A 23,646-nucleotide genomic window follows, 5' to 3' on the forward strand; every position below is an offset into this window, starting at 1 on the left:
ATGTATTTTAGTATATTTCTTGTGACTTAATTGAGAATATTCTTTTTTAGCACATGAAATCTGAACAGCTATCCAGCTTCTTCAGGTATTATCTAAAATATGGGTAGCTTTGTAATCAAACTTGAAAATGTGTTGTGGGAACTTATTCTTTTATTCAATAAAATATTGTACAAATGTACCAAAAGAGGAACTATGGCTTCTATAATTTTTTTTTCTTTAGACCAACCTCAAGTTCTTGCAGCAAAATTTCTTTACTTGATGTGCTACAAGTGAACTAGGGTCTTTAAAATGTATTTTAGAATTTTTTTTCCAACATGCTTCTTCCCTTGCAACAGGTACCGTTTTGCAGAGATTCGCTACCATCGCCCTGAGGAGACCCACAAGGGGCGTACAGTTCCAGCTCATGTGGAGACAGTGGTTTTATTTTTCCCGGATGTTTGGCATTGCCTTCCCACCCGCTCAGAGTGGGAAACCCTCTCCCGAGGATACAAGCAGCAGCTGGTCGAGAAGCTTCAGGGTGAACGCAAGGAGGCTGATGGAGAACAGGCACTGAACGCTAATCCCTTTTTCTATTTCCGCTTCTCACAGGCACAGGAACACAGGCACAAATGCACACCACACACTACATAACAAACACACATGGAGGAACATAAGTGGTAACAGCGACTGGTAATCCAGCTTTCAGCAGTATAGTTGAATGTTCTTTTCTCTTAAAAATTTTGTCTATTATGCTAACATTGAGAGTGTTGAGACCTCAAAGGAAAATAAGTTGTGCTTAAATTGCACAGAACTTTGTTTCTACCATAGATCTAGTTGCTGGAATCTGGGACCAGTTGTTGAGCAAGATTAAGTATTAAGCCATTTTAAACATTTTGCCATTTTCTAAAATTTAAAAGATTTTCTCTTTCATGGTCATCAGTTCTAGTCATGGATATTTGAAATTGGACAACCACAAGTCTGAGAGATTTGACATTTCAGGCTATGTGGCAACGTCTTTGGTACATTTCAAAGGTCTGACTAAATCAGTCTTTGGGTGGCTTGAAAATTGGGGCAAGATCACACACTGTGTGGTTAGTGGAGACCGGCAGTGTTTGTGCATCCCTGATATCCTTTGTGTTGTAATTTATCACCCTTTTGTGTTTCACAGATCTGGCTTTGATTGGCTGATGAGTGTCTTTGTGATCAGTTAAAAATGATAGAATGTATGTATGTGGACTTGCCTAAATAATAACTTTAGGAGAAGACAATCTGAAACATTTGTGACCTTGCACAGATCAGCAACAGACTTTTAAAAGTGAATTAATTTTATTTTAAGGTTTCAAAATAGTAATTATGTTCTTAACTTTGTATATTAGGATGAAGAAGAAAAGGATGATGGTGAAGCTAAAGAAATTTCCACTCCTACCCATTGGTCTAAACTTGATCCAAAGACAATGAAGGTAACTTTGAAAATTTCGGTTTTTAATTTGAAATCTCTTTAACAGGAATACATAATATTGGTGAGAATGATGGTAGTATGTTTTTCAAATAAAAACCATTCAAAATGAAGTCTGTCTTGGCACCATGGCACACATTTGGAATCCCAGGTTCTTTGGAGGCTGAGGCAAATTGGAGGCCAGCCCAGGTAATTTAGCAAGACCCTTCCTCAAATAAATAACAAGGGCTGGAGATATAGCTCAGTGGGGTAAAGTCCATGTTTTCTTTTTCTTTTTCTTTTTTTTTTTTTTTTGGAGTTTGTCCCAGGCCCTTGTGAGCTATACAACCACTGTACCTCTGAGCTACATCCCCAGCCCTTTTTATTTTATTCTGAGACAGGATCATGCTACATTGTCCAGCCTGGCCTTGAACTTGTGATCCTCCTGCTTACCCTGTGCCATCAGGTCTGGCTGTTCACTGATTTTATATTACTATAATATATTGTATTTACCTGTGAATATATACATACATGCATAAATAAAAAGTGATGTTAAATATCAGTCTAGCTAGTACCTGTAAAATGCTTGCAATTTCAAAGTACCTATAGTATCAGGAATATTGTTTTCTGGTTCAGTAATTGACCAAGAAGGCAGAATTTATCACTGGGCACAGTGGCACATGGCCTGTGTAATCCCTGTGGATTGGGAGACTGAGGTAGGAGGAGCACAAATTCAAAGCCAGCCTAAGCAATTTAGTGAGACCCTGTCTCAAAATAAAATATAAAAAGGGTTAGAGATGTGGTTCAGTGGTTAAGCACCTCTGGATTCAATCCCTGGTACAAAAAAAAAAGGAGGTGGGAGGCAGCAGAATTCTTACACTTATGGGGCTGGAGTTGTGACTCAGTGGTAAAGCACTTGCCTTGCATGTGTGAAGCACTGGGTTCAATGTTTAACACCACATAAAAAGAAATAAAATAAAGGTATTGTGTCCATCTACAACTAAAAAATTAAAATTAAAAAAATATATTTAAAAAATTTCTAAACTTATGTAACTTAAATTCAGGGGTCAGAAAAGAAACAGGAAAAAGATGAACTTGATTTAAAAATAAATTTAAGAGTAAAATGTAGAATGTATGCCTCTAAACTGGGAAGGAAATAATTTAATAATTTCTTTGAAAATAAGTGGTTAACCTGCGTTAGTTTTTTCTTCTGGGTGTCTCTAGCCCAGTTATCTTAGTATTTTTTCTGCTGTTTTGTATTTCGAAACTATAATCTATGGTCAAGATAGAGACTGATCTTTACTTCACCTTTTAGAGTTTGTTTTTAGCAAATGCCTTCTAGTTGACTTTTGTTGTTAGCACAAAACAATTTTTCTACTTAGTTAGGAACAATTTCTTTCTGGATTTTTGTTGTTTTGTTTTTGTGGGGGGTTGGGGGGAGACTGATTTTTTTTTTTTTTCCTTTTAGTACATAGGATTGAACCCTGGACTACTCTATCACCACATTATATCCCCAGCACTAATTTCATTTTATTTTGTTGTTTGGGTTTTTAAGACTTAGTGTTGAGTTTGGCCTTGACTTGTGAACCTGTTATCTCAGCCTCCTAACTCCTAAGTAGCTGAGATTACAGGCATGCCCCACCTAGCAAGGCTTGAACCTTGACTTTAAACTCCTTGGTTTTTAGTAAGTACACAATGTATGTCATAAGAATGTTCCTTATTTGTTGAGAGCCACAGTTTAGTCAGATTGAAGCCTGGCATTTTTGCCAGAGGGAATGGTTGAAAGGTGACCCTGCTTCGGGATTAGGGCGGATCCTGCTGCCTTGGGCGCAGGAGTTCCCTTTGAGTTCTCTTGGGGTTCTGAGAATTGAGCCCAGTGTAGGCAGTGTGTTCCCGGGAAGTGTGTGTAGAGTGCCAGTGAGAGTTCGGGAATAAAGGTTGCTGTTTGAACCTACAAGGTTGTGTGGCGGCTCGGTTATTTTGTGCCCAGCCAGACTGGGGCAGTTATTCTTTAATTACTTCCAAGTTGTCATCATCAATATCAGGTTCATATAGGGTACTCAAAAGATTATGAAAACATTGACAATAAGACTAAGACTATACCCAACACTTTTTTTTAAAACTGATTGTTTTGATGTTAAGTTCTTTATTTTATTTTTATTTATTTATTTTTTTGATACTGAGAATTGAACCCAGTGCCACTTTACCACTGAACTACATCCCATAGTCCTTTTTAATTTTTTATTTTCGAATAGTCTTGGTAAGTTGTATAGGGTCTTGCTAAGTTGCCTAGAGGTGCCTTGCCTCGACCTTGGGTTCCTCTTACCTCATTTTCCCATGGAGCTAGCATTATAGGTGTGTGCCACCACATCCAGATTCTGTTTTCTTTTTTATAGGATACAAGTAATGTATTTAGTTGGTTGGTTGGCTCAAATCATGTTGTATTCAAAAGTTGCATTTTAATCATTTTCATTTAACATCTTTTTTTCTCATGTAATTGTTTCTCAATTTTACATTCTATGTGGTTTATGTATTAATACTTCTTAGATATTGCTTTTTATTGAATGTGCAGATTCTATACTTTTTTGAAGTGAAGGACTGTTGTAAGTAAATCTAACAAGGTATGCTAGTGCAACTCTGTAATCCCAGTGACTTGGGAAACTCTGCAGCAGAAGGATTACAAATTCTAGTCCATCCTCTGAAACTAAGTGAGACCCTATCTCAAAATAAGGTGAAAAAAAGGGCTTACCTAATACCCAAAAAGGTCCTGTGTTCAATTCCTAGTATTTCCAAAAAAAGGTTAATAATTAGTAAATCTGTTTTTCTCCCTGAGTTCAGGATATTTCACACACACACACACATACACACACATAATTTTAATAGTTTTATTTACTTTTTTGGGGGGGTACTAGGGATTGAACCCAGGCACTCTAGTAACTGAGCTATATTCCCAGGCCCTCATTTATTTATATTTATGTCAGCTGAGGATCAAACCCAGTGCCTCACACATGCTAGGCAGGCCCTGTACCACTGAGCCATGATCCCAGCCCCCCAGGATATTTCTTTAGGTAAATTCCCAGAAATTAGAATTACTGGGTCAAGGGTTAGGGGGATAGATCAGTGGCAGACCACCTGCCTAGCATGTGCAAGGTTCTGGGTTCAACCTCTAGTACCATTAAAAAAAAAAAAGAAAGAAAGAAAGAAAGAAAAGAAGAAAAAAGGAACAGTAAAAAAATCTTTGAATAATCTTAAAATGTTTTGAATTATTTTCCAAAATATTCTATACATATCACCTGTGTGTTTTTTTGTTTTGTTTTGTTTTGTTTTTTTTTTTTTTTTGGATACCCAGAATTGCACTCAGGAGTACCTAGCCACTGAGCCATATCCCCAGTCTTTTTTTACCGTTTTATTTATTTTTTATTTTTTGGTACTGGGTATTGAACTCAGGGGGCACTTAACCACTGATCCACATGTCCAGCCCTATTTTGTATTTTAGTTAGAGAAAGGGTCTCACTGAGTTTGCCTAGTGCCTCAGTTTTTCAGAGACTCGCTTTGAAATCACGATCCTCCTGCCTCAGGCTCTGGAATTAAAGGTGTGCACCATGTTGTCCAGCACCTTTTTATTTATTTTGAGACTAAGTTGCTCTGGGCCTTGCTAAACTGCTAAGTTGGTCAGGGCCTTGCTAAATTGTTTACTAAGGCTGTCCTTGAACTTGAGATCCTCTTGCCTCAGCCTCCCAAGTCACTAGGATTATAGGCATGCACCAGCACGTCTTTGTCTTTTTTCATAAAATTTTTTTTTTAAATCAGGTAAAGGTATATAGTTTGTTTATATCCCATTTTCTTTTTCTATGTTTTTATGTTGCACACATTTAGGTAAATGATCTCCGAAAAGAATTAGAAAGTCGAGCCCTTAGTTCCAAAGGATTAAAATCCCAGTTAATAGCTCGATTGACAAAACAACTTAAAGTAGAAGAACAAAAAGAAGAACAGAAGGAATTAGAGAAATCTGAAAAAGAAGAGGAAGAAGAGGATGATAGGAAATCTGAAGATGATAAAGAGGTATTTATTCAACATTTGAATATAGTTGTATTGGTATTTCTCTTATATGACTTCACTTTGTGTGTGTGTGTGTGTGTGTGTGTGTGTGTTTTGTATTGTTTTATTAAGGTATGTAAAAGTCGAATTTTTTCCCACAGGTGCTTTACCACTGAGCTAAATCCCACAATCCTTTTTATTTTTATTTTATTTTTTAAGTTGTGTATGGACTTAATGCCTTTATTTGTTTTTATGTGGTGCTAGGATCAAACCCAATGCCTTACACTTGGGAAGCAAGTGCTCTACCACTGAGCTACAACTCCAGCCCTCCTTTTTATTTTTTGAGACTGGGTTTTTTCACTAATGAGCTGAGGGTGTCCCTAAGTTGTTGAGGCTGACCTTGAACTTGTACTCCTGCCTCAGGCTTCTATGTAGCCGGGATTACAGGCTTGTGCCACTGCACCTATCTAAAAATTCATACCTGTAATGAATAGTTCTGCAATTTTTAAAAATTATTTGTTCTAATTAGTTATACATGACAGTAGAATGCATTTTTTAAAAAATATTTTTTAGTTATAGTTGGGCATAGTACCTTTATTTTATTTGTTTATTTTTATGTGGTGCTGAGGATCGAACCCAGCTCCTCGAATGTGCTAGTTGAGCTCTCTACCCCGCTGAGCCACAACCACAGCCCCTACAATGCATTTTGACATATGATACATATATGGAATATAACTTCTCATTCTTGTTGTACATGGTATAGAATCATACCAATCATTTAATCATATGTACGTTCGGTAATAATGTCCGATTTATTGAACTATCCTTCCTACTCCTATACCCTGTCTCCTCTCTTCACTCCCCTCTGTCTATCCAAAGTACCTCTGTTCTTCCCTAACCCCCCTGCCCTCATTGTGAATTAGCATCCACTTATCAGGAAAAATAAAATAAAAATTCAGCTTGAGTTCCAGTGAAATGCTCATGCCCTAATTGTGATGCTTCTAAAGTAATATTTTTGATTGGATTCTACTCAAGAATAGACAAAAGTATTCAAGCTATTTTGTACCTCAGTTTTATATCTAATACATTTATTCCTTAGTGCATAAGCTTATTGTGTTCTCTGAATTTGAGAGCTAGTGTGTTTTAGCCCCAGTAATTGGATAAACCCTTAGGGTTTTTAAATGTGATGTATTATAAAATACCCATACACAGTTCCTAAAGAAGTTCTTCGAGAAATATGTGACATAGATCAAATTGTAAGGAAAACAATTGGGTAAATCTGAAAAGTGAAAAATTTTATAAAGCAAGTTGTGTGAACTTTTCAGAATGTGTCCACATTAAAGAAAGAAACTTAGGAGCTGTCTTAGATTGAAGAAGGTTAGTGAATTTGACTGGATCTGGGCTAGGGAAAAAATGTCATTAAGAATGGTATATGGGCTGAGGATGTGGCTCAAGCGGTAGCACGCTCGCCTGGCATGCGTGCAGCCCGGGTTCGATCCTCAGCACCACATACAAACAAAGATATTGTGTCTGCCGAAAACTAAAAAATAAATACTAAAATTCTCTCTCTCTCTCTCTCTCTCTCTCTCTCTCTCTCGAAAAAAAAAAAAATGGTATAATTGGAGCCAGGTGTGATGGCACATACCTGTAATCCCAGTGGCTCAGGAGGCTAAGGCAGGAATCAGAGTTCAAAGCCAGCCTCAACAAAAAGTGAGGTGCTAAGCAGCTCAGTGAGATCCCGTCTCTAAATAAAATACAAAATCGGGCTGGAGATGTGGCTCAGTGGTTGAGTGTCCCTGAGTTCAATTCCCAGTACTGGGAGGGAAAAAAAGAACAGTATAATTGGAGAAATTTGATTGTATATGTAGTTGTTACATTAGATATTATTGAAGTTTTATTAAGTTTTGTGGATATGATAATGGTTTTGTGATTATGTAGGAGAATTACCTTTTTTTAGACAATACATGAACTTGTGATTTCTTATCAATTGGCAGATAAAATACTTATTTTGGTGATAACATTTTTTCAGAATTGACCAGTGGGAACCCTTTTGATATGTACTTTTGACATATCTTCATCAGTTTTTGAAGGATTTCTTACTTTTTGGCCTGATAGGATGTTTCAGTCTTATTGTGTACAGTTCAGAACCTGGTGTGGTGGTACACACCTGTAATCCTATTTACTATGGAGGCTGAGGCAGGAGAATTATAAATTCAAGGTCAGCCTATATAACTTAGTGAGACTTTCAAAATGAAAAAAATAATGGGCTAGGAATATTGAGTAGTAGAATGCCCCTGGGTTCAATCCCCAGTACAGCAAAAAAAAAAAAAAAAAAAGAGAGAGAGAGATATCCAAAAGAAAGAATTCGAACCCATAAAAGCTACTACCCTTAGTAAATTTGAACTCTTCTATTTTTTTCAACCCTTGTAGTTGTTTTGGTCTCTCTAAAGAATTTTAGGTATTTTGCCGTTTTTCTTTATATGGTGTACATTTTTTGAATAAATACATATTGTACATGAAGGTTTAAACCATGAACTAAAATTTCAAAATCCAGGAGGAAGAAAGAAAACGTCAAGAGGAAATGGAACGCCAGCGTCGGGAAAGAAGATACATTTTGCCTGATGAACCAGCCATCATTGTGCATCCAAATTGGGCTGCAAAAAGTGGCAAGTTTGATTGTAGCATCATGTCTCTGAGTGTCCTTTTGGACTACAGATTAGAAGATAATAAAGAACATTCGTTTGAGGTAATGTTTTATGTTTGAATCAGGATCCAGATAAGGCCCACATATTGTGTGTCTCTTAAATCTCTTTTTCTCCCAATTGCTAATTAGGAAAATCAACAGTTTATAAAGTTTCATATAAATTACTTTTGTTGATTTTTTTTTTTTTAACCCTATGGTATAGTAATACCACTGAAATATGCTTGTGTCCTCTGTATTTTCTACAAATTGATAGTTAGATCTAAATTCTTTTTTTTTTTTTTTTTAAGAGAGAGAGAGAGAGAGGGAGGGAGGGAGAGTGAGAATATTTTAATATTTATTTTTTAGTATTTGGCGGACACAACATCTTTGTATGTGGTGATGAGGATCGAACCCGGGCCGCACGCATGCCAGGCAAGCGCGCTACCACTTGAGCCACATCCCCAGCCCAGATCTAAATTCTTAATCAAGTTGTGGGCTTTTAAAAGAATTTTGAACTTTTTGAAGAATCTGTTGAAATCCTGAATCTTAGTTTTAGAACTATTTAGATAAGGCCATGCATGGTGGTACATACCTGTAATCCCAGTAACTCAAGAGGATTGTAAATTCAATGCCAACTTGGGTAATTTAGCCCTGTCTCAGAAAGATAAAAAGGAGAAGGGGATGTTGCTCAGTTGCAGAGCAGCCCTGGGGTTTAGTCTCCAGTGCTATAAATAAATAAATATATTTTAGTGTGTAAGTTGATGAATATGTGGTAGCTCTTAGCATAATAATAATAATGGATATTCCATACTCAGGGTTTTTAATTGTTTTAATTGCCTGAAATGTTCTTCTAGATATCTTCATAATTCATTTATTCACTGCCTTCTAGTCACTTTTTTTGGGGGGTGGGGGGTACTGGAGGTTGAACCCAGGGGTGCTTAACCCACATCTCCAACCTCTTTTGAATTTTATTAGAGACGGGATCTTGCTGAGTTGCTGAGGCTGGCATTGAATTTGCAATCCTCCTACCACAGCCTCATAAACTAATGGGATTACAGGCCTGTGCCACCATGCCCAGCCTTCTGGTCACTTTTTAAATGTCAGAAAGAGACCTTGTCTAACTACTCTTTCTCACTTTCTTTTTATAAAATACATGCTAGGCAAGTGCTTTACCACTGAGTTGCATCCCAGTCCCTTTATATGCTTGTTTTTCTTGTAATTTGATATTAATTGGGTTATTTCTTATACTAGGTTTGTTACCTTTGTACTGAAATAAATTTTTTTTTTCTTTTCACTGCTGTATTCCCAGCCCATGGTACATAGTAGGCATTTGATTAAAAACTCATTGACTGGGTCTGTAGTCATAGCTTAGTAGCAGAGAGCTTACCTAGCATGTGTGAGGCACTGGGTTTAATCCTCAGCACTACATAAAAATAAATAAATTAGCTAAAGGTATTGTGTCCATCTGCAACTAAAAAATATGTTAAAAAAAAAAAGTATTGACCAACCAATGGAAATATAAACAAACCCTTATAGAATAAATAAAGTATTGTGAAGATTAATAGTTTCGTTAGGAGTAAAGAATTTTTTTTTTCTTTTCAGATTTTCTATAGTAGATTACTATTATTGTATTTGACTAAAACTATACTAACCTAATATTTTATATCTTTGAAACATTGTGTCAGCATTTTGAGTCTTTGACATCAATTATTATAACTATATTTTAAATGTACTTAATAGATTCAGCAAATATTTATTAAAATTATTAACTGCTAGATTTAATATTTCTGTTGCATTTGTGTTAATTTTCATATCTTTTTATAGGTTTCATTGTTTGCAGAACTTTTCAATGAAATGCTTCAGAGAGATTTTGGTGTCAGAATATACAAATCATTACTCTCTCTTCCTGAGAAAGAGGACAAAAAAGAAAAGGATAAGAAAAGCAAAAAAGATGAGAGAAAAGATAAAAAAGAAGAAAGAGATGACGAAAATGATGAGCCAAAACCCAAACGGAGAAAATCAGGAGATGATAAAGATAAAAAAGAAGATAGAGATGAAAGGAAGGTCTGTAATTATTTCCATAATTCCTTCTTTTAGATTGTAACAATGATGTTATTTTCATCAGAATATTAAAATACGAAGCCAAACTTTAGGAAATTTGTCTTTTAATTAAGCCAATTCCCCAAACTGCTGAGGGCCTCAATAAGTTGCTAAATTGGTCTCCAATTTGAGATTCTCCTTCCTCAGCCTCCTGAATTGCTGGGACTATACACATGAGCCACCACTCCCAGCTATTGTTACTCTTAAATATATTACTTTGTGATTGCTGTTGTTATGGCTCAGTAGTAGAATGCTTGCCTGGCATGTGTGAGGCACCACATAAAAATAATTAATTAAATAGAGAAATGATGTCCATTATACAACTAAAATAAAAAAGCATTACCTTTTTAAGAAATTTATAGTTTGAAACTATTTTAAGTAAATACCTTTTTTTTTTTTGGTGATGCTGGGATTAAAACCCAGCTCATTGCACACATGTTAGGCAAATGCCCTACCTCTGAGCTACATCCCCAGTCCTTTAAATAAATAAATGTAATGGACTTAATGTTTTCTTACTAAATTTTAAATTACAGAAAGAAGATAAAAGGAAAGATGATTGTAAAGATGATGATGAAACTGAAGAAGATAATAATCAAGATGAATATGACCCAATGGAAGCAGAAGAAGCTGAGGATGAAGAAGATGGTATGATTCAAATTTTCTTATTACTGATTATGTTTGAAAAAACATTTGTTTGCTGACTTTGTATCAGTGAAATCTATGATTTTAATATTTTTTATTAGAAAGTTAAAATATTCTCTAATGAAAATATATTAAGTGATTGTTGTTCACTAATTTTTAGGTGAGAAGGCTATATTTTGGTGCTTTTGGTTTTTGTTTTTTATACTACTGGTAATTGAACCCAAGGTCTACAAAAGCTCCACAAGTGCTCTAACCATTGAACTGCATCCCTAACCCTTTTATAGAATTTAACTCAGAGAAAGGGTCTTGCTAATTTTCACAGACTGGACTTGAACTTGAAATCCTCCTGCCTCAGCCTCCCAAGTAGCTGGTATTACAGGTGTACACATATGCCCAGCCAGAATATATTCTTTGAAAAATAATTTGAGTGGTTTTTTTTTGTATTTTATAAATGAATACTATCATCATGCAATGAGTATATATTTATGGTTTAAATACTATTAATAATAATTACCCATGGTACCTATTAACCTATGTCTTAAAAACCATGTAGGGGCGGGCTAGGGTTGTGGTAGAGCACTTGCTTAGCATATGTCAGGCACTGGGATCGAGTCTTAGCACCACATAAAAAAATAAATCAATAAAATAAAGACCCATCAACATCTAAGAAATATATTTTAAAAAAACATGTAGGGTTGACATTCTATTTTTTTTTTTTTTAAGAGAGACAGAATTTTTAATATTTATGTTTTAGTTTTCGGCAGACACAACATGTTTGTATGTGGTGCTGAGGATCGAACCCGGGCCGCATGCATGCCAGGCGAGCGCACTACCGCTTGAGCCACATCCCCAGCCCGGGTTGACATTCTAAATACTTTTTTTTGTACCAGGGATTGAACCCAGGGGTGCTTTAACTACCAAACTACATCAGCTCTTTTTAAATTTTTTTTTGGAGAAACGGTCTTGCTGAGTTGCTTAGGGTCTTTCTAAGTCGCTGAGGTCTTTCTAAGTCCTGCCTCAGCTTTTCAAGTTGCCGGGATTACAGGCATGTGCCACCGTGTCTGGCTGACACTCTAAATACGTTCTAGTAAACATTCTGATCAGTAATAGATGTTGGCCATAAAGTATCTCTATGTAATACGTTACCCATATCTCTTTATGTTGATGTGACTTGAGAATTTTGTCTTTTTCTCATATCAGAAAACTAAAAACCTTTTTTTTTTTACTGTATCTATGGATGATACTTCTTATTATTAAAGGTTATTTTGGTTTGCAGCTTTTGGGTTTTTTGGTAGTGGGGATTTAACCCAGGGGCGCTTTACCACTGGGCTACATCCTCAGTCCTTTATTTTATATATGTATTTTTTATTATGAGACAAAGTCTCAAAGTTGCTGAGGACCTTACTGAGTTGCCAAGGCTCACTGTGAACTTGATATCCTCCTATCTCCACCTCCCCAGTTGCTGGGATTGTGTGCATGTGCCACCCTGATTGGATCATCACATTTTCTTCTCATGTCATTTCATTTTTCTTATTGATGAAAATATTCACGTAAAATGTTGAGGGGGCTGGGAATATAGCTCAGTTGGTAGAGTGCTTGCCTCACATGTACAAGGCCCTGGGTTCAATCCCCAGCACCAAAAAAATAAATAAAATGTTGAGAGAATTGTACAATGAACACCCATATGTCTTCCAATTAGGATTTAATATTCGTTAATATTTGACTTATTTGTTTTGTCTTTTTTCTGATCCATTTGAAAGTATGAATTCTTCAACTTACTTGGGAGGCCGTGGAAGGAGGATCACAAGTTTGAGGCCAGCATTAGCAAGTTAGTCACTAAAACTTAGTGAAACCTTGTTGCAAAATAAAAAAACATAAAGGAGATGTAGCTCCATTTTAATGTGCTTCTGGGTTCAGTTCCCAGTACCAAGAAAAAAAAAAAAGCAAAGGAATGAAAGGACATACTTAATCCCACAATCATACCTTTATTATGCAATAATGCCTTAATAACGCTTAATACCTGTTTTTGCTTTGCCCTAATAATAGCAATGACATGATACACATACACCAATTTTGCTTCATATCTCTTCTGTTGTTACATGGCGCAGTGCAAACTTAGTCCTATTACAGCCATATTTCCTCCTCATATTGTTTTTTTTGTCGTTGTTGTTGTTTGTTTGTTTGTTTTGAGGAGGCAGGGGTTACTAGGGATTGAACTCAAGGGCACTGGACCTTTTTGTTTTGTTTTGTTTTTTTAAGGTACTGGAGATTGAACTCAGGGGGCCACTCAACCACTGAGCCACATCCCCAGCCCTATTTTCTATTTTATTTAGAAACAGGGTCTCAGTGAGTTGCTTATTGCTTCACAGTTGCTGAGCCTGGCTACAAGTCCAATTTTTATCATACCAATTTTTATAAAATACATATTAGTTTCAGAAAAATTAGATTTAATTAAGAGTTAAATCATCTTTTTTTCTTTTTTTTTTTTTAATTGTTAAATTTTTTTCCCCTACAATAGCCTCTAAATTTGTAGGTCCACCCCATACTGGTCCTAAAAGATCTTTTGGATTCTGTAATGCCTCCTCTAAACACAGCTGTCTGCCTGACCAGATTTTTTTTCAAAGCTCTGTTGTCCTCTGGTAGATGATTGATGAATTGCATTGTCCACTTTTGCACTTCTGGAGATTTAGTTTCATCTGAAGCCTGCAAGACCCTTTCACCATTCCTATATTTAAAACATTTTGTAAATCCAATTTGAGGGTCCCACTTAACGCTTGGAGAGCCTATCTACTGCTGAAGATTTTGTCCAGTTCATGATTTCAAACTGACCCCACCCCATCTCCTTGTGGACAAATTTGATCTCATTCTCTGGAGTCATTAACTTGAAATTGAATGCTGTACTAAATTCTGCTGCAACCAATGTCCAACCTTCAACAGTGCAACACTTATTAAAGGAAGTCTCATAATTCTTGTTGTTTTGTGTGAACATAGATAACGCCACTCCATCCTGGAGTTCCTAGTGCTTTTACAGCATTCAGATTGGATCCTGAAGAGAAGGTATTTTTTGCCCCACAGATAATGAGGCTTTTCCCTTCCATCCAGTTTTCCAACTCACTTGCAAAAATCTGAAAAGGCATTAATTTCAGTGGTATTGTTCAGAGTAACAATGCCAAGTCCATTTTCTTCCTTTTGCAGATCCAACATATCCACCAGGGAACCACTAAAGCATCACTTCTTCATGGAAGCCATGAGGTGTAATAAAGTGATACTGCCCCTCAATGTAGTAGTTTTGTCCTTACAGAGATGATGTCTTCAAAAGACTTACTATTTTTAAGTTGGAAGAAGGCTTTAAAGGTTTTCAGAAATCAAATAAGTGCTTTGAAGTTAGGCCTTTTTATACTTTAAAAAAATGTTAAATGTGGTATTTCTCCACCTTCCCTGAAAAGTTTTTCAGCACCCTCCTGCACCTCTGTATGAACCACTGCTTTCCCATTCCCAGGAGGGTACATTGGGCTTCAGCTGCAATCTAGCTAGGAAGTCTGGAGGCTCTCTGTGTGAGGTTCACTGGGAAAGGTGCTAACATCCATTCCACAACCACCTTCTGGGATTCTCTTCCTTATGACACTTTTAAAAGTTACGACCAGCTCTTAAATAGAGCCCTGGAAGTCTCTGGGGTGACTTCCCTTTCTGCTTTCCTCGATCATCTTAATTAAAAACGTCTCAGTTTCTCATGTAGTTTTTCCTTTTGGCTTCTAGAAAATATACTTCACCTTGTTTGTTCAAGTTTGTGTTATGTTTTTCAATTTTATCTATAGAGTAAATTTTGTCTTTTGAAATATGTCCTTCAGATATTTGTAAAATTTAGGCCATTTAATTGATTTAATAAAGTCAGTTTGGTGCTGATAGTGACAAGAATGCTTGTCTGTCATATGCAAGGCCCTCAGCACTGCAAAAAGAAATAGTGAAATCAATTTGTCCCTCTAGTTTTTCTCCCATCCCCAGTAGTGGGGATTGAATTCAGGGGTCTCTACAAGTAAACTACATCCTCAGCCCTTTTTCTTGTTTTGAGAAAGGGTCTCACTAAATCATCTATGCTACCCTCAACTTTATAATCCTCTTGTCTCAGTTTTCCAAGTTAATGGGATTACATTCATGTACCATTGTGCCTGATCACCCGATATATTCTTCCTCTTATTTTTTGTAATTGTTTTTTTTTTTTCACATCTACACTATTTTTATTTATATATTTATTTGATATAATTTGAAAATTTGTTCTGTAGTGGAGGAATAGTGTTTTTTTGTTTGTTTGTTTTTCTGTGGTGCTGGGGATTAAACCCAGGGCCTTGTACATGCAAGGCAAGCACTTTACCAACTGAGCTATATCCCCAGCCCATGGAGAAATAGTTTGTTTCTACAGTAGTTAAAAATATCTCTGTTAATGAGTTTTTGCTGCTCTTACATTTATTTTTATAGATCGGGATGAGGAAGAAATGAACAAACGGGATGACAAAAGGGAGATCAACAGATACTGCAAGGAAAGGCCTTCTAAAGATAAGGTATTTATTGAATATTGTATTCTTTATAATGTGATGATTTGTATATTTTACATAATTAAACTTGATTTTAAAATATAACACAGTAATGAAGTTTATTAGTCTTCATATGCCTACATACAACCACTTAGCAAAATGCAGTTGATGGGTTTTTGTATGTGGGACTGTTGTATAACCATTTTGTTTGATTTTCTTTCTCATATTCACATAACAAATGAACTTATTTTATTAGGATGACATAATGATCTTTTAAGATTGTCGCTATTATACTGGCATAATTTCTTATTTTTCAATTGGAAAAAAAAGTATATACTATCTTTTATTTCTGTATTTTCTTTAGGAAAAAGAAAAAACTCAGATGATCACAATTAACAGGGATCTATTAATGGCCTTTGTTTATTTTGATCAAAGCCATTGTGGTTACCTTCTTGAAAAGGATTTGGAAGAGATACTGTATACTCTTGGATTACATCTTTCTCGGGCTCAGGTAATCTATTCTGTGAATTTAAAATAAAAACCGTTTTTATTACCATTTTTTTTTTCTCCCTGTGCTGGGGATAGAACCCAGGATTTGCTAATGCAAGTGCTTTAGCACTGAAACTGCCTCTCCTGTAACTTTTCAAGAAGTTACTTTTTTTTTTTTTTTTTTTTGGTACCAGGGATTGAACCCAGGGGTGCTTAACCAGTAAGTCACACCCCCAGCCCTTTTTATTTTTATATTGAGATAGGGTCTCACTAAGTTGTTTAAGGCTTCACTAAGTTGCTGAGGCTGGCACTGAATGGCCTCAGCCTCTTCAGTGAATGGGATTACAGGTGTGTATCACCACGTTTGGCTAAGAAGTTACTTTTCAAAGAAAATATAAATAGAATAAGTTAATGTATTCAATTCCATAGGTAGGTGCTTATTTTTTTACATCTCTATTGACTTTTTCATTCAAAAGAAAAACATAATAGATATAAATTGTAAGAGTCAAGCAGTACTGAAATTTATAAAGTAAAAAGGTTAAAAGCCCCTCTTTGCTCTTCTACTCCTCAGGTCCGGCACATAACCTTCTAGATTTTTTTGTAATCAACTAAGTTTCATTTTTCTAAACATAATATGAAATTATTTTATACATATTGATGGAACTCTTTTAAAATTTTCTAATATATCCTGGACATTTGTACCATGAAAATAGGGATCTCATTCTTTTTTTTTTTTTTTTTTTTTAATATTTATTATGTTTTAGTTCTCGGCGGACACAACATCTTTGTTGGTATGTGGTGCTGAGGATCGAACCCGGGCCGCACGCATGCCAGGCCAGCACACTACCGCTTGAGCCACATCCCCAGCCCCAGGATCTCATTCTTATAGCTGCATAGTATTCCATTATATAGATGTATAATTTATTTAACTACTCCCTTATTGCTTATGGTTTTCATATTTTGGAATTATAAACTTATGCTGTAATAGACACCCCGTGTTACATTTATTTTAATATATATGTTAGTGTTTCTAATAGTGTTACAATTTTTAACAATTAAATTTTTTTTTCAAATATAACTTGGATGTGATTGAGTAGGAATGGATACCTGAGAAAGCAGTTTCCACAGATGTTCTTCATTTCTGAAAATTAGAACACAGTTGTTCAAGGAAAATCAAAACACATTTTCATCTTATTAATGTGTTTACTTGCTTATATTATAGGTAAAGAAGCTTCTTAATAAAGTAGTTCTCCGTGAATCTTGCTTTTATCGGAAATTAACAGACACTTCAAAAGATGAAGAAAACCATGAAGAGTCTGAATCATTGCAGGAAGATATGTTAGGTTTGAGTATATTGAAATGTTGCTTTTTTATAAATATTCATTAGTTAAAAAAGAGAAAAAATCTTACTAAAGTGTATTGTCTTTTATTATAGGAAATAGGTTGTTACTGCCAACACCAACAGTAAAGCAGGAATCAAAGGATGTGGAAGAAAATGTAGGACTCATTGTGTACAATGGTGCAATGGTTGATGTAGGAAGCCTTTTGCAAAAATTGGAAAAGAGTGAAAAAGTAAGAGCTGAAGTAGAACAGAAGCTGCAGTTACTAGAAGAAAAAACAGGTGAGGGACAATATGTATATGTTAGTACTTTTAAAGCCCTGTTTGTGTGTGTGTGTGTGTGTGCACGCACACACATACCTCACATTTTGCTCTGGACAGTGTGTAACTCTACATTCATCTGTTTCTATTGGAGACAATAAAATCACTTAGTTTTATAAGAATTTTTCTTGTTCAGTGGGGTGTAGTGGGGCATGCCTATAACTAGGGAGGCCGCTGTAGGAGGATCACAAATTTGAAGGCAGCTTAACAAGACCCTGTCTCAAAAGTAAAAAGGGCTGGGGAGGTATCTTGGTGGATATTAGTTGTTCATTCTCAGGTTCTCTTGATATTCTGTTCTATCCTTTCAGACCTCTGCTAGTTCCACTTACTTTTTACTGGTTCCTATTTTCGCAGTTTGTGCAGTCATCTATAAATTGAAACTGGGTTTAGAAATACTAGTACTTAAAACTTAATTTCAATAAAAACAGTATTGCATTGTGCTTTAGGTAACTAATGAAGTTGGTATTTATGGGCATTTTAAAGAATTGCATCTGTTTTTTATTTTCATAGCTTAAGTATTTTTAACCTCAAGCTATACTGGAAATTATAGGGGTTCAAGTGGTTTGTTTTGGACTTTTTTTTTAATAGATGAAGATGAAAAAACCATATTAAATTTGGAGAATTCCAACAAAAGCCTCTCTGGTGAACTCAAAGAAGTTAAAAAGGACCTTAGTCAATTACAGGAAAACTTAAAGGTTTCAGAAAACATGAATTTGCAATTTGAAAACCAACTGAATAAGACAATCAGAAACTTGTCTACAGTAATGGATGAAATCCACACTGTTCTCAGAAAGGTTTGAAATTTTGTACCTTCAGCATTTTCAGAGTTAGGGTTAGGGTTATTTATAGCATTTTTAATGTACTTTAATGTTATTTTGCTCTTTGTAAAAGCTTTTCCTAGAAGCAAATGATAGCATTCCATCTTCTTGAGACTAGTCAAAAGTAATTCGCCAAAGATTATATTTTTCTAAAACTTAATGGTGAATGTCAGTATGGTTTATGTGTACAGATTTTTTTTTTAGTTGACCTCAAATTTATTTGTTTATTCACACAGATTTCAGATATGTTATTGTATTTAATCATCACAGTATCCCTATTAGTTAAGCATTGTTTTATTTTTTTTAAATACACGACCGCAGAATGCATTTACAATTCTTTTTTTTTTTAATCATAGGTATGATTTATTTATTTATTTATTTATTTTTAGAGAGAGAGAGAATTTTAATATTTATTTTTTAGTTCTTGGCGGACACAACATGTTTGTTTGTGGTGCTAAGGATCGAACCCGGGCCGCACGCATGCCAGGCGAGCGCTCTACCGCTTGAGCCACATCCCCAGCCCTTACAATTCGTATTACACATATAGAGCACAATTTTTCATATCTTTGTATATAAAATATGTTCACACCTGTGTGTACAGATTGTCTGAAGCAAATGTTGAACTGGAGATGTGGCTCAGTGATAGAGTGAATGCCTAGCATTATGTGAGGCCCTGTGATTAGTCCCCAGCACCACAAAATTTATTTGTATTTCTTTCTAAACCAAAGAGTATTTTTGAACTAAGATATGAAATCATTTGGTTCTTTTAAATCATTTATCGTGAGGCAGAATTTAGGAAAATTCTTTGGCATCAGATATTAAAATGAATTTATTAGTATTTTTTAATCACTATAAAAATTTTATAATTGAATTACATTATAAAATGCCTTCAAGTAACGTATCAGAAAATCTAATAAAATATACCTTTTCCTTATCTATTATTTTACAGGATAATGTAAAGAATGAAGACAAAGATCAGAAATCTAAGGAGAATGGTGCAAATGTATGATAAAATTTGTGTCGTGATGAAAAATGCTGTTAAATAATGTAATATATAAAAATCATGATACAAGAATGTTTGAAGGTGATGCATGTTTTAGTAGTATAAATTCTGTTAGTTCAAATGATGTATAAAGTTTTATGAATGTTGAGTCTGCTTTTGAAAATTGCTTGTAATTTCTAGCATTCAAATTATTAAACACTCCTTGAGTGAAATAATTTTGCATTGCAAAATGTTTTAGGATGAACTTTGTTATAGTTTTAACCCCAATAAAGTTCATCAATTTACTTGACAGTAGTATTTAATTACCAAATGTCTTTTATTAAAATGCCTAAATTTTTTTTTTGTTTTTTTATGCATAAAAGTTTTTTATTTTATTTATAGAATTATCATTATTTACCTTTTAATTTTATGGTCCATCTTTTAAAACTTCACTATAAATCATAAAATAGCAAGCTGCTTAATTTTTGGACCAGAAATATTTTTACTTTTCACCAAAAATCCCCTCTAGTTATCAATATCTAAAAACATTGTTAAAAATTCAGTTCACCCAAAAGACAGTTCATTAAGAACTAAGAAAGCAGTAGACAACTGGTATTGGTATTTTGGTTGTTAGGCTTTACGTAAAATTCATAGACCTGATGTTAATGTTAACTGTTAACTGCTTTCAATTAATTGTTCTACTTTCCCAGAGTAGCACTTCTATTACTTTTAATTATGAGGGTTTCTTTTTTAAAAATTAAGTGTATGTCAAATGTACAGTTTAGTACCAAACCAATAGATGTCAGTATGATGCCTTAAGTTTAATTAAAAATAATTTTTTTTCTTAGTCTGTGTATGTACTTAAGAGTTTCAGAGGTGTTTAAGAGTTCATGTAACTGTTGAGTGAAAAAAAGAAGGAAATGTGATGTGTTCTGCAACAGTGGTTCTCAACAGGATGTGTATTTATCCTTCAGAGGGCATTTGGCAATGTCTGGAGATCTTTTTAAGCAATTGGGTGGGGGGCTACTAGCATCTATTTGTTAGAGACTAAGAATGCTGTATAGGACAGTCCCCCAAGATGAGGAATTATTCAGTCCAAAATGCCAGTAGTGCCCAATTTGAGAAATCCTGCACTTAAGGAATATAAGGTTAAACAACATTTTGTCTTTGTAAAGTAATACTTAGGGAAAACTTAGCTGAATCTGTAGATGATTATTTTTTTATACTTATAAAACTCGAAGTGGAATGTTTTGCTCTCGTAAAAATTATGTTATATTAGAGTTTATTTCATTTTGTTTTACTCTTTCATTTTGATAGAATAATGGCCAAATATTCTAAATAGGTGAATATGAGACTTAATATGTGACTTAAGTCAAGTGGAATATCCATATGGCTCTTACTGAGGAATGGATTAAAACTCTTCAAATTCTTCAAACCATTTTTTGTCTTAAATTGATATTTCTTCTCTTCAGGTCTAGTTGAACCGCTCCAAAGTCACTTTACTTCTTGAGCCATAATTATATCATTAATATGTAAATGTTTCTTCATTGTTGAGATGAGAGGAAACTGTATAGGTTTTTTAGTTTGTTTTTTGGTACTATAGGGATTTAAACCAGGGTCGGATTTTATTTTCTTTTCTGAGACAGGATCTTGCTAGGATTGCCCAGACTAGCCTCAAAACATGGGATCCTCCTGCCTCAGCCTCCCAAGTAGCTGGAATTACAGGTGTGTGCCTCCATGCCCAATAAATTATATGGAGGTTTTTAAAGCAAGCACTTTACCTCAGAGTTATATCCCCAGCTCTATTTTATTTTGAGACAGAGTCTTACTACGTTTCCCAGGCTAGCCTTGAATTTATAGTCCTCATGCCTCTCCCTCCCAAATTGCTAGGATTATGAGTTGGTATTGTAGCTTGCCTACCCTGTGAGAAACTCTGGGTTCAACCCCTAGTACTGCAATAAGGAAAAATGTGGTTTACCAATCTGCTGAGATTGCCATATGCCACTGCAGCTGATAGGAAACTTTTAACTAAAAGATAGTAATGATAGAGTTCCTGCAAAAGTATATTTTTAAATGAAAAATCAGGGCTGGGACATGGCTTCGTGGTACGCCACTTGACTAGCTTACATGACGCCCTCATTTAAATACTCTAATAAGAGAGAGATCATACAAAGCCCAACTATCAGCTTTATTTTTGTACAATAAATTTTAAATAAGCATAAAGTAGGTATTATGGAGGAAGAATCTAAACCTTCCAATTTTATTTTTACTTACAGATATAATTTCTTTTTTTAAATGTAATTTTTTAAGACACTAGGGATTTAATCCAGGAGTGCCCTACCACTGAGCTACATCCCTATCGCATTTGTATTTTTCTTTTGAGACAGGATCTCACTAAAATTTGACCAGACTGCCAATTAAGTTTCTTGTAAATGAGTGTCATCCCCTGGAGTAACAAAGGAGTAGTCCTAGCAGAAGAGGTAATTTGTGCTTCTCTTTCTCAATGAAATTGATGATGAACTGTCAAAAGGAACAGTAAACTACTTGGTAGAAATAAATCCGACATCTCTTTTGTTGTTAAATTAAAATTTAATTTCATGATTTGGTGCCAGACTGTTTGGATAAGCAAAGTGTAGGCCATGATGCTTTGAAAATATTCAGCGAAGCCATTAAATAAAAATTGAAAATAACCCAAAGAGTTAATGTTATGGGTTGTGTATCTTTCAGAATATTTGGAATACATTCTATAAACAATTTGGAGAAATGGATAAGGGAAAAGAACTTAGTGTAGACTCAGTTAAATGATACTTAAATCACTTATTGGAATTGAAAATATCAGGTGGTTTTGGTAATAATCTAATAAAACATCTGATTTTGGATGACTCCAATTTTTATAGGTTTTTTCCTTTCTTTTTTTGACACTAGTGATTGAATCCAAGTGTACTTAATATCTGGGCCACATCCCTAGCTAGACCTTTTTTAGTTTTTATTTTGAGACAGGGCCTCACTAAGTTGCTGATAAATAATCTCAAACTCGCACTCCTTCTGTCTTAGCCTCCTGAGTCACCAGGATTACAGGTATGCACCAGCAGTTTTTTGAGTTTATAGTTTGTTTTTTACATAATTGACCTCAACAGTTAAAATTGTGTTCCAAAATTGAATTCCAAAAGTTGTGTCAAAAATAAACAGAACTTCATGTGCCATGGTATACACCTATAATTCCAGCAGCTCAGGAAGCTGAGGCAGGAGGATTGTAAGTTCAAAGCAAGGCCCTAAGCAACTTAGCAAGAACTTGTCTCAAAATAAAAAGTGAAATGTAGGCTAGGGATGTGGCTCAGTGGTTAAGCAATTCTGGGTTCAGTCCTGGGTATCAAAAAAAAAAAAAAAAAAAACAGAACTAACTAACCCCAGCTCCATGTCGTAGTACCAGCCTGTAGACTAGCTACTGAGCAACGTAGTAAGACCGTGTGTTAAAAACAAACAAGCAACTAACCCAAGGCTCTTTACAACTTACTTTTAATTAATTGTAATACTTTAGAAAATATTTTCTAAGTGAAAACTTAAAAAATATGTAAAGACCCTGAAATGGATGAGCCAGACCAAATTGTACAGATTAGTTGTTATCCTCTCTGTGCACCCTGATATCTCCTAATAATACCACATGTCACCATATAACTACACCTCATCCCTGGCACATATGCTTGAATTTCAAAGAACATATCAGCAATTGTGTGACTTTGGGCCATTTTTTCTTAAAACTCAAGAGTGATCAGAATATAGGATTATACCTTTGTTTAAGTGCCAGACTTTGGGAACTTTTACCAGAAGTGTACTAAGGAGGGAAGAGAAAGATCCGTATTGTATTTTTAGTAAATCTTAATGTTTACATTCAGCCTCAGTGAGGACAAGTGAACTTGGACCTGAGTCCCCAGGCATTGTCACTCTTTAAAATCTCAACCCTTGGCAACTTCCCTGTATTTCAGTTCAGGGGGAAGTCTCAAGTGTCTTAGTCCCGTAGGCCACAGAGCTCTAGCAGAGAGCAAAGGGATGAATAGGAATTATTTTTGTCACAGTGACAGTATAATTGTGTTATACCTCACTACAGAGTTGGTCGCTTCTTTCTGGTAAGAAAGTAATATTTATGTAGAAAGTGAAACAATGTTCTGGAAGTGGATGATTTTCTGCTAAAGGTATTTATATTGTTAAACAGATGGAGTTGGCATATTAGAATGTGAATAAAATGTGTAATAATTGTATTAGGGAATCTACCCCTGAATAATGTTCACTAGCC

General features: G+C 35.1%; 1 protein-coding gene and 1 pseudogene across 4 annotated transcripts in view; one reads left to right on the plus strand and one right to left on the minus strand.

The window, feature by feature from the left end:
- The window catches only part of Ccar1 (cell division cycle and apoptosis regulator 1), a 51,043-nt gene extending 31,651 nt beyond the window's left edge, over window positions 1-19,392 (plus strand). For 3 of the 4 annotated variants that reach the window (XM_026394615.2, XM_026394617.2, XM_026394616.2), the window contains 12 exons: window positions 336-546; window positions 1,356-1,439; window positions 5,291-5,476; window positions 8,007-8,198; window positions 9,960-10,199; window positions 10,769-10,880; window positions 15,351-15,433; window positions 15,771-15,917; window positions 17,118-17,238; window positions 17,331-17,516; window positions 18,144-18,349; window positions 19,323-19,392. In XM_026394615.2, coding sequence (XP_026250400.1) covers window positions 336-546; window positions 1,356-1,439; window positions 5,291-5,476; window positions 8,007-8,198; window positions 9,960-10,199; window positions 10,769-10,880; window positions 15,351-15,433; window positions 15,771-15,917; window positions 17,118-17,238; window positions 17,331-17,516; window positions 18,144-18,349; window positions 19,323-19,382 — 1,828 coding nt within the window. In that variant the 3' untranslated portion in view covers window positions 19,383-19,392. Of the gene's footprint in view, window positions 1-335; window positions 547-1,355; window positions 1,440-5,290; window positions 5,477-8,006; window positions 8,199-9,959; window positions 10,200-10,768; window positions 10,881-15,350; window positions 15,434-15,770; window positions 15,918-17,117; window positions 17,239-17,330; window positions 17,517-18,143; window positions 18,350-19,322 lie in introns of those variants that run through there. The other variant, XM_077798304.1, reaches the window with a different exon arrangement.
- On the minus strand, window positions 12,881-14,386 carry LOC144254837 (ethylmalonyl-CoA decarboxylase pseudogene; annotated as a pseudogene).
- Window positions 19,393-23,646: the final 4,254 nt, after the last annotated feature.

Source organism: Urocitellus parryii, chromosome 5, assembly GCF_045843805.1.
Source record: "Urocitellus parryii isolate mUroPar1 chromosome 5, mUroPar1.hap1, whole genome shotgun sequence".
In the NCBI taxonomy this organism is placed as follows: domain Eukaryota; kingdom Metazoa; phylum Chordata; class Mammalia; order Rodentia; family Sciuridae; genus Urocitellus; species Urocitellus parryii.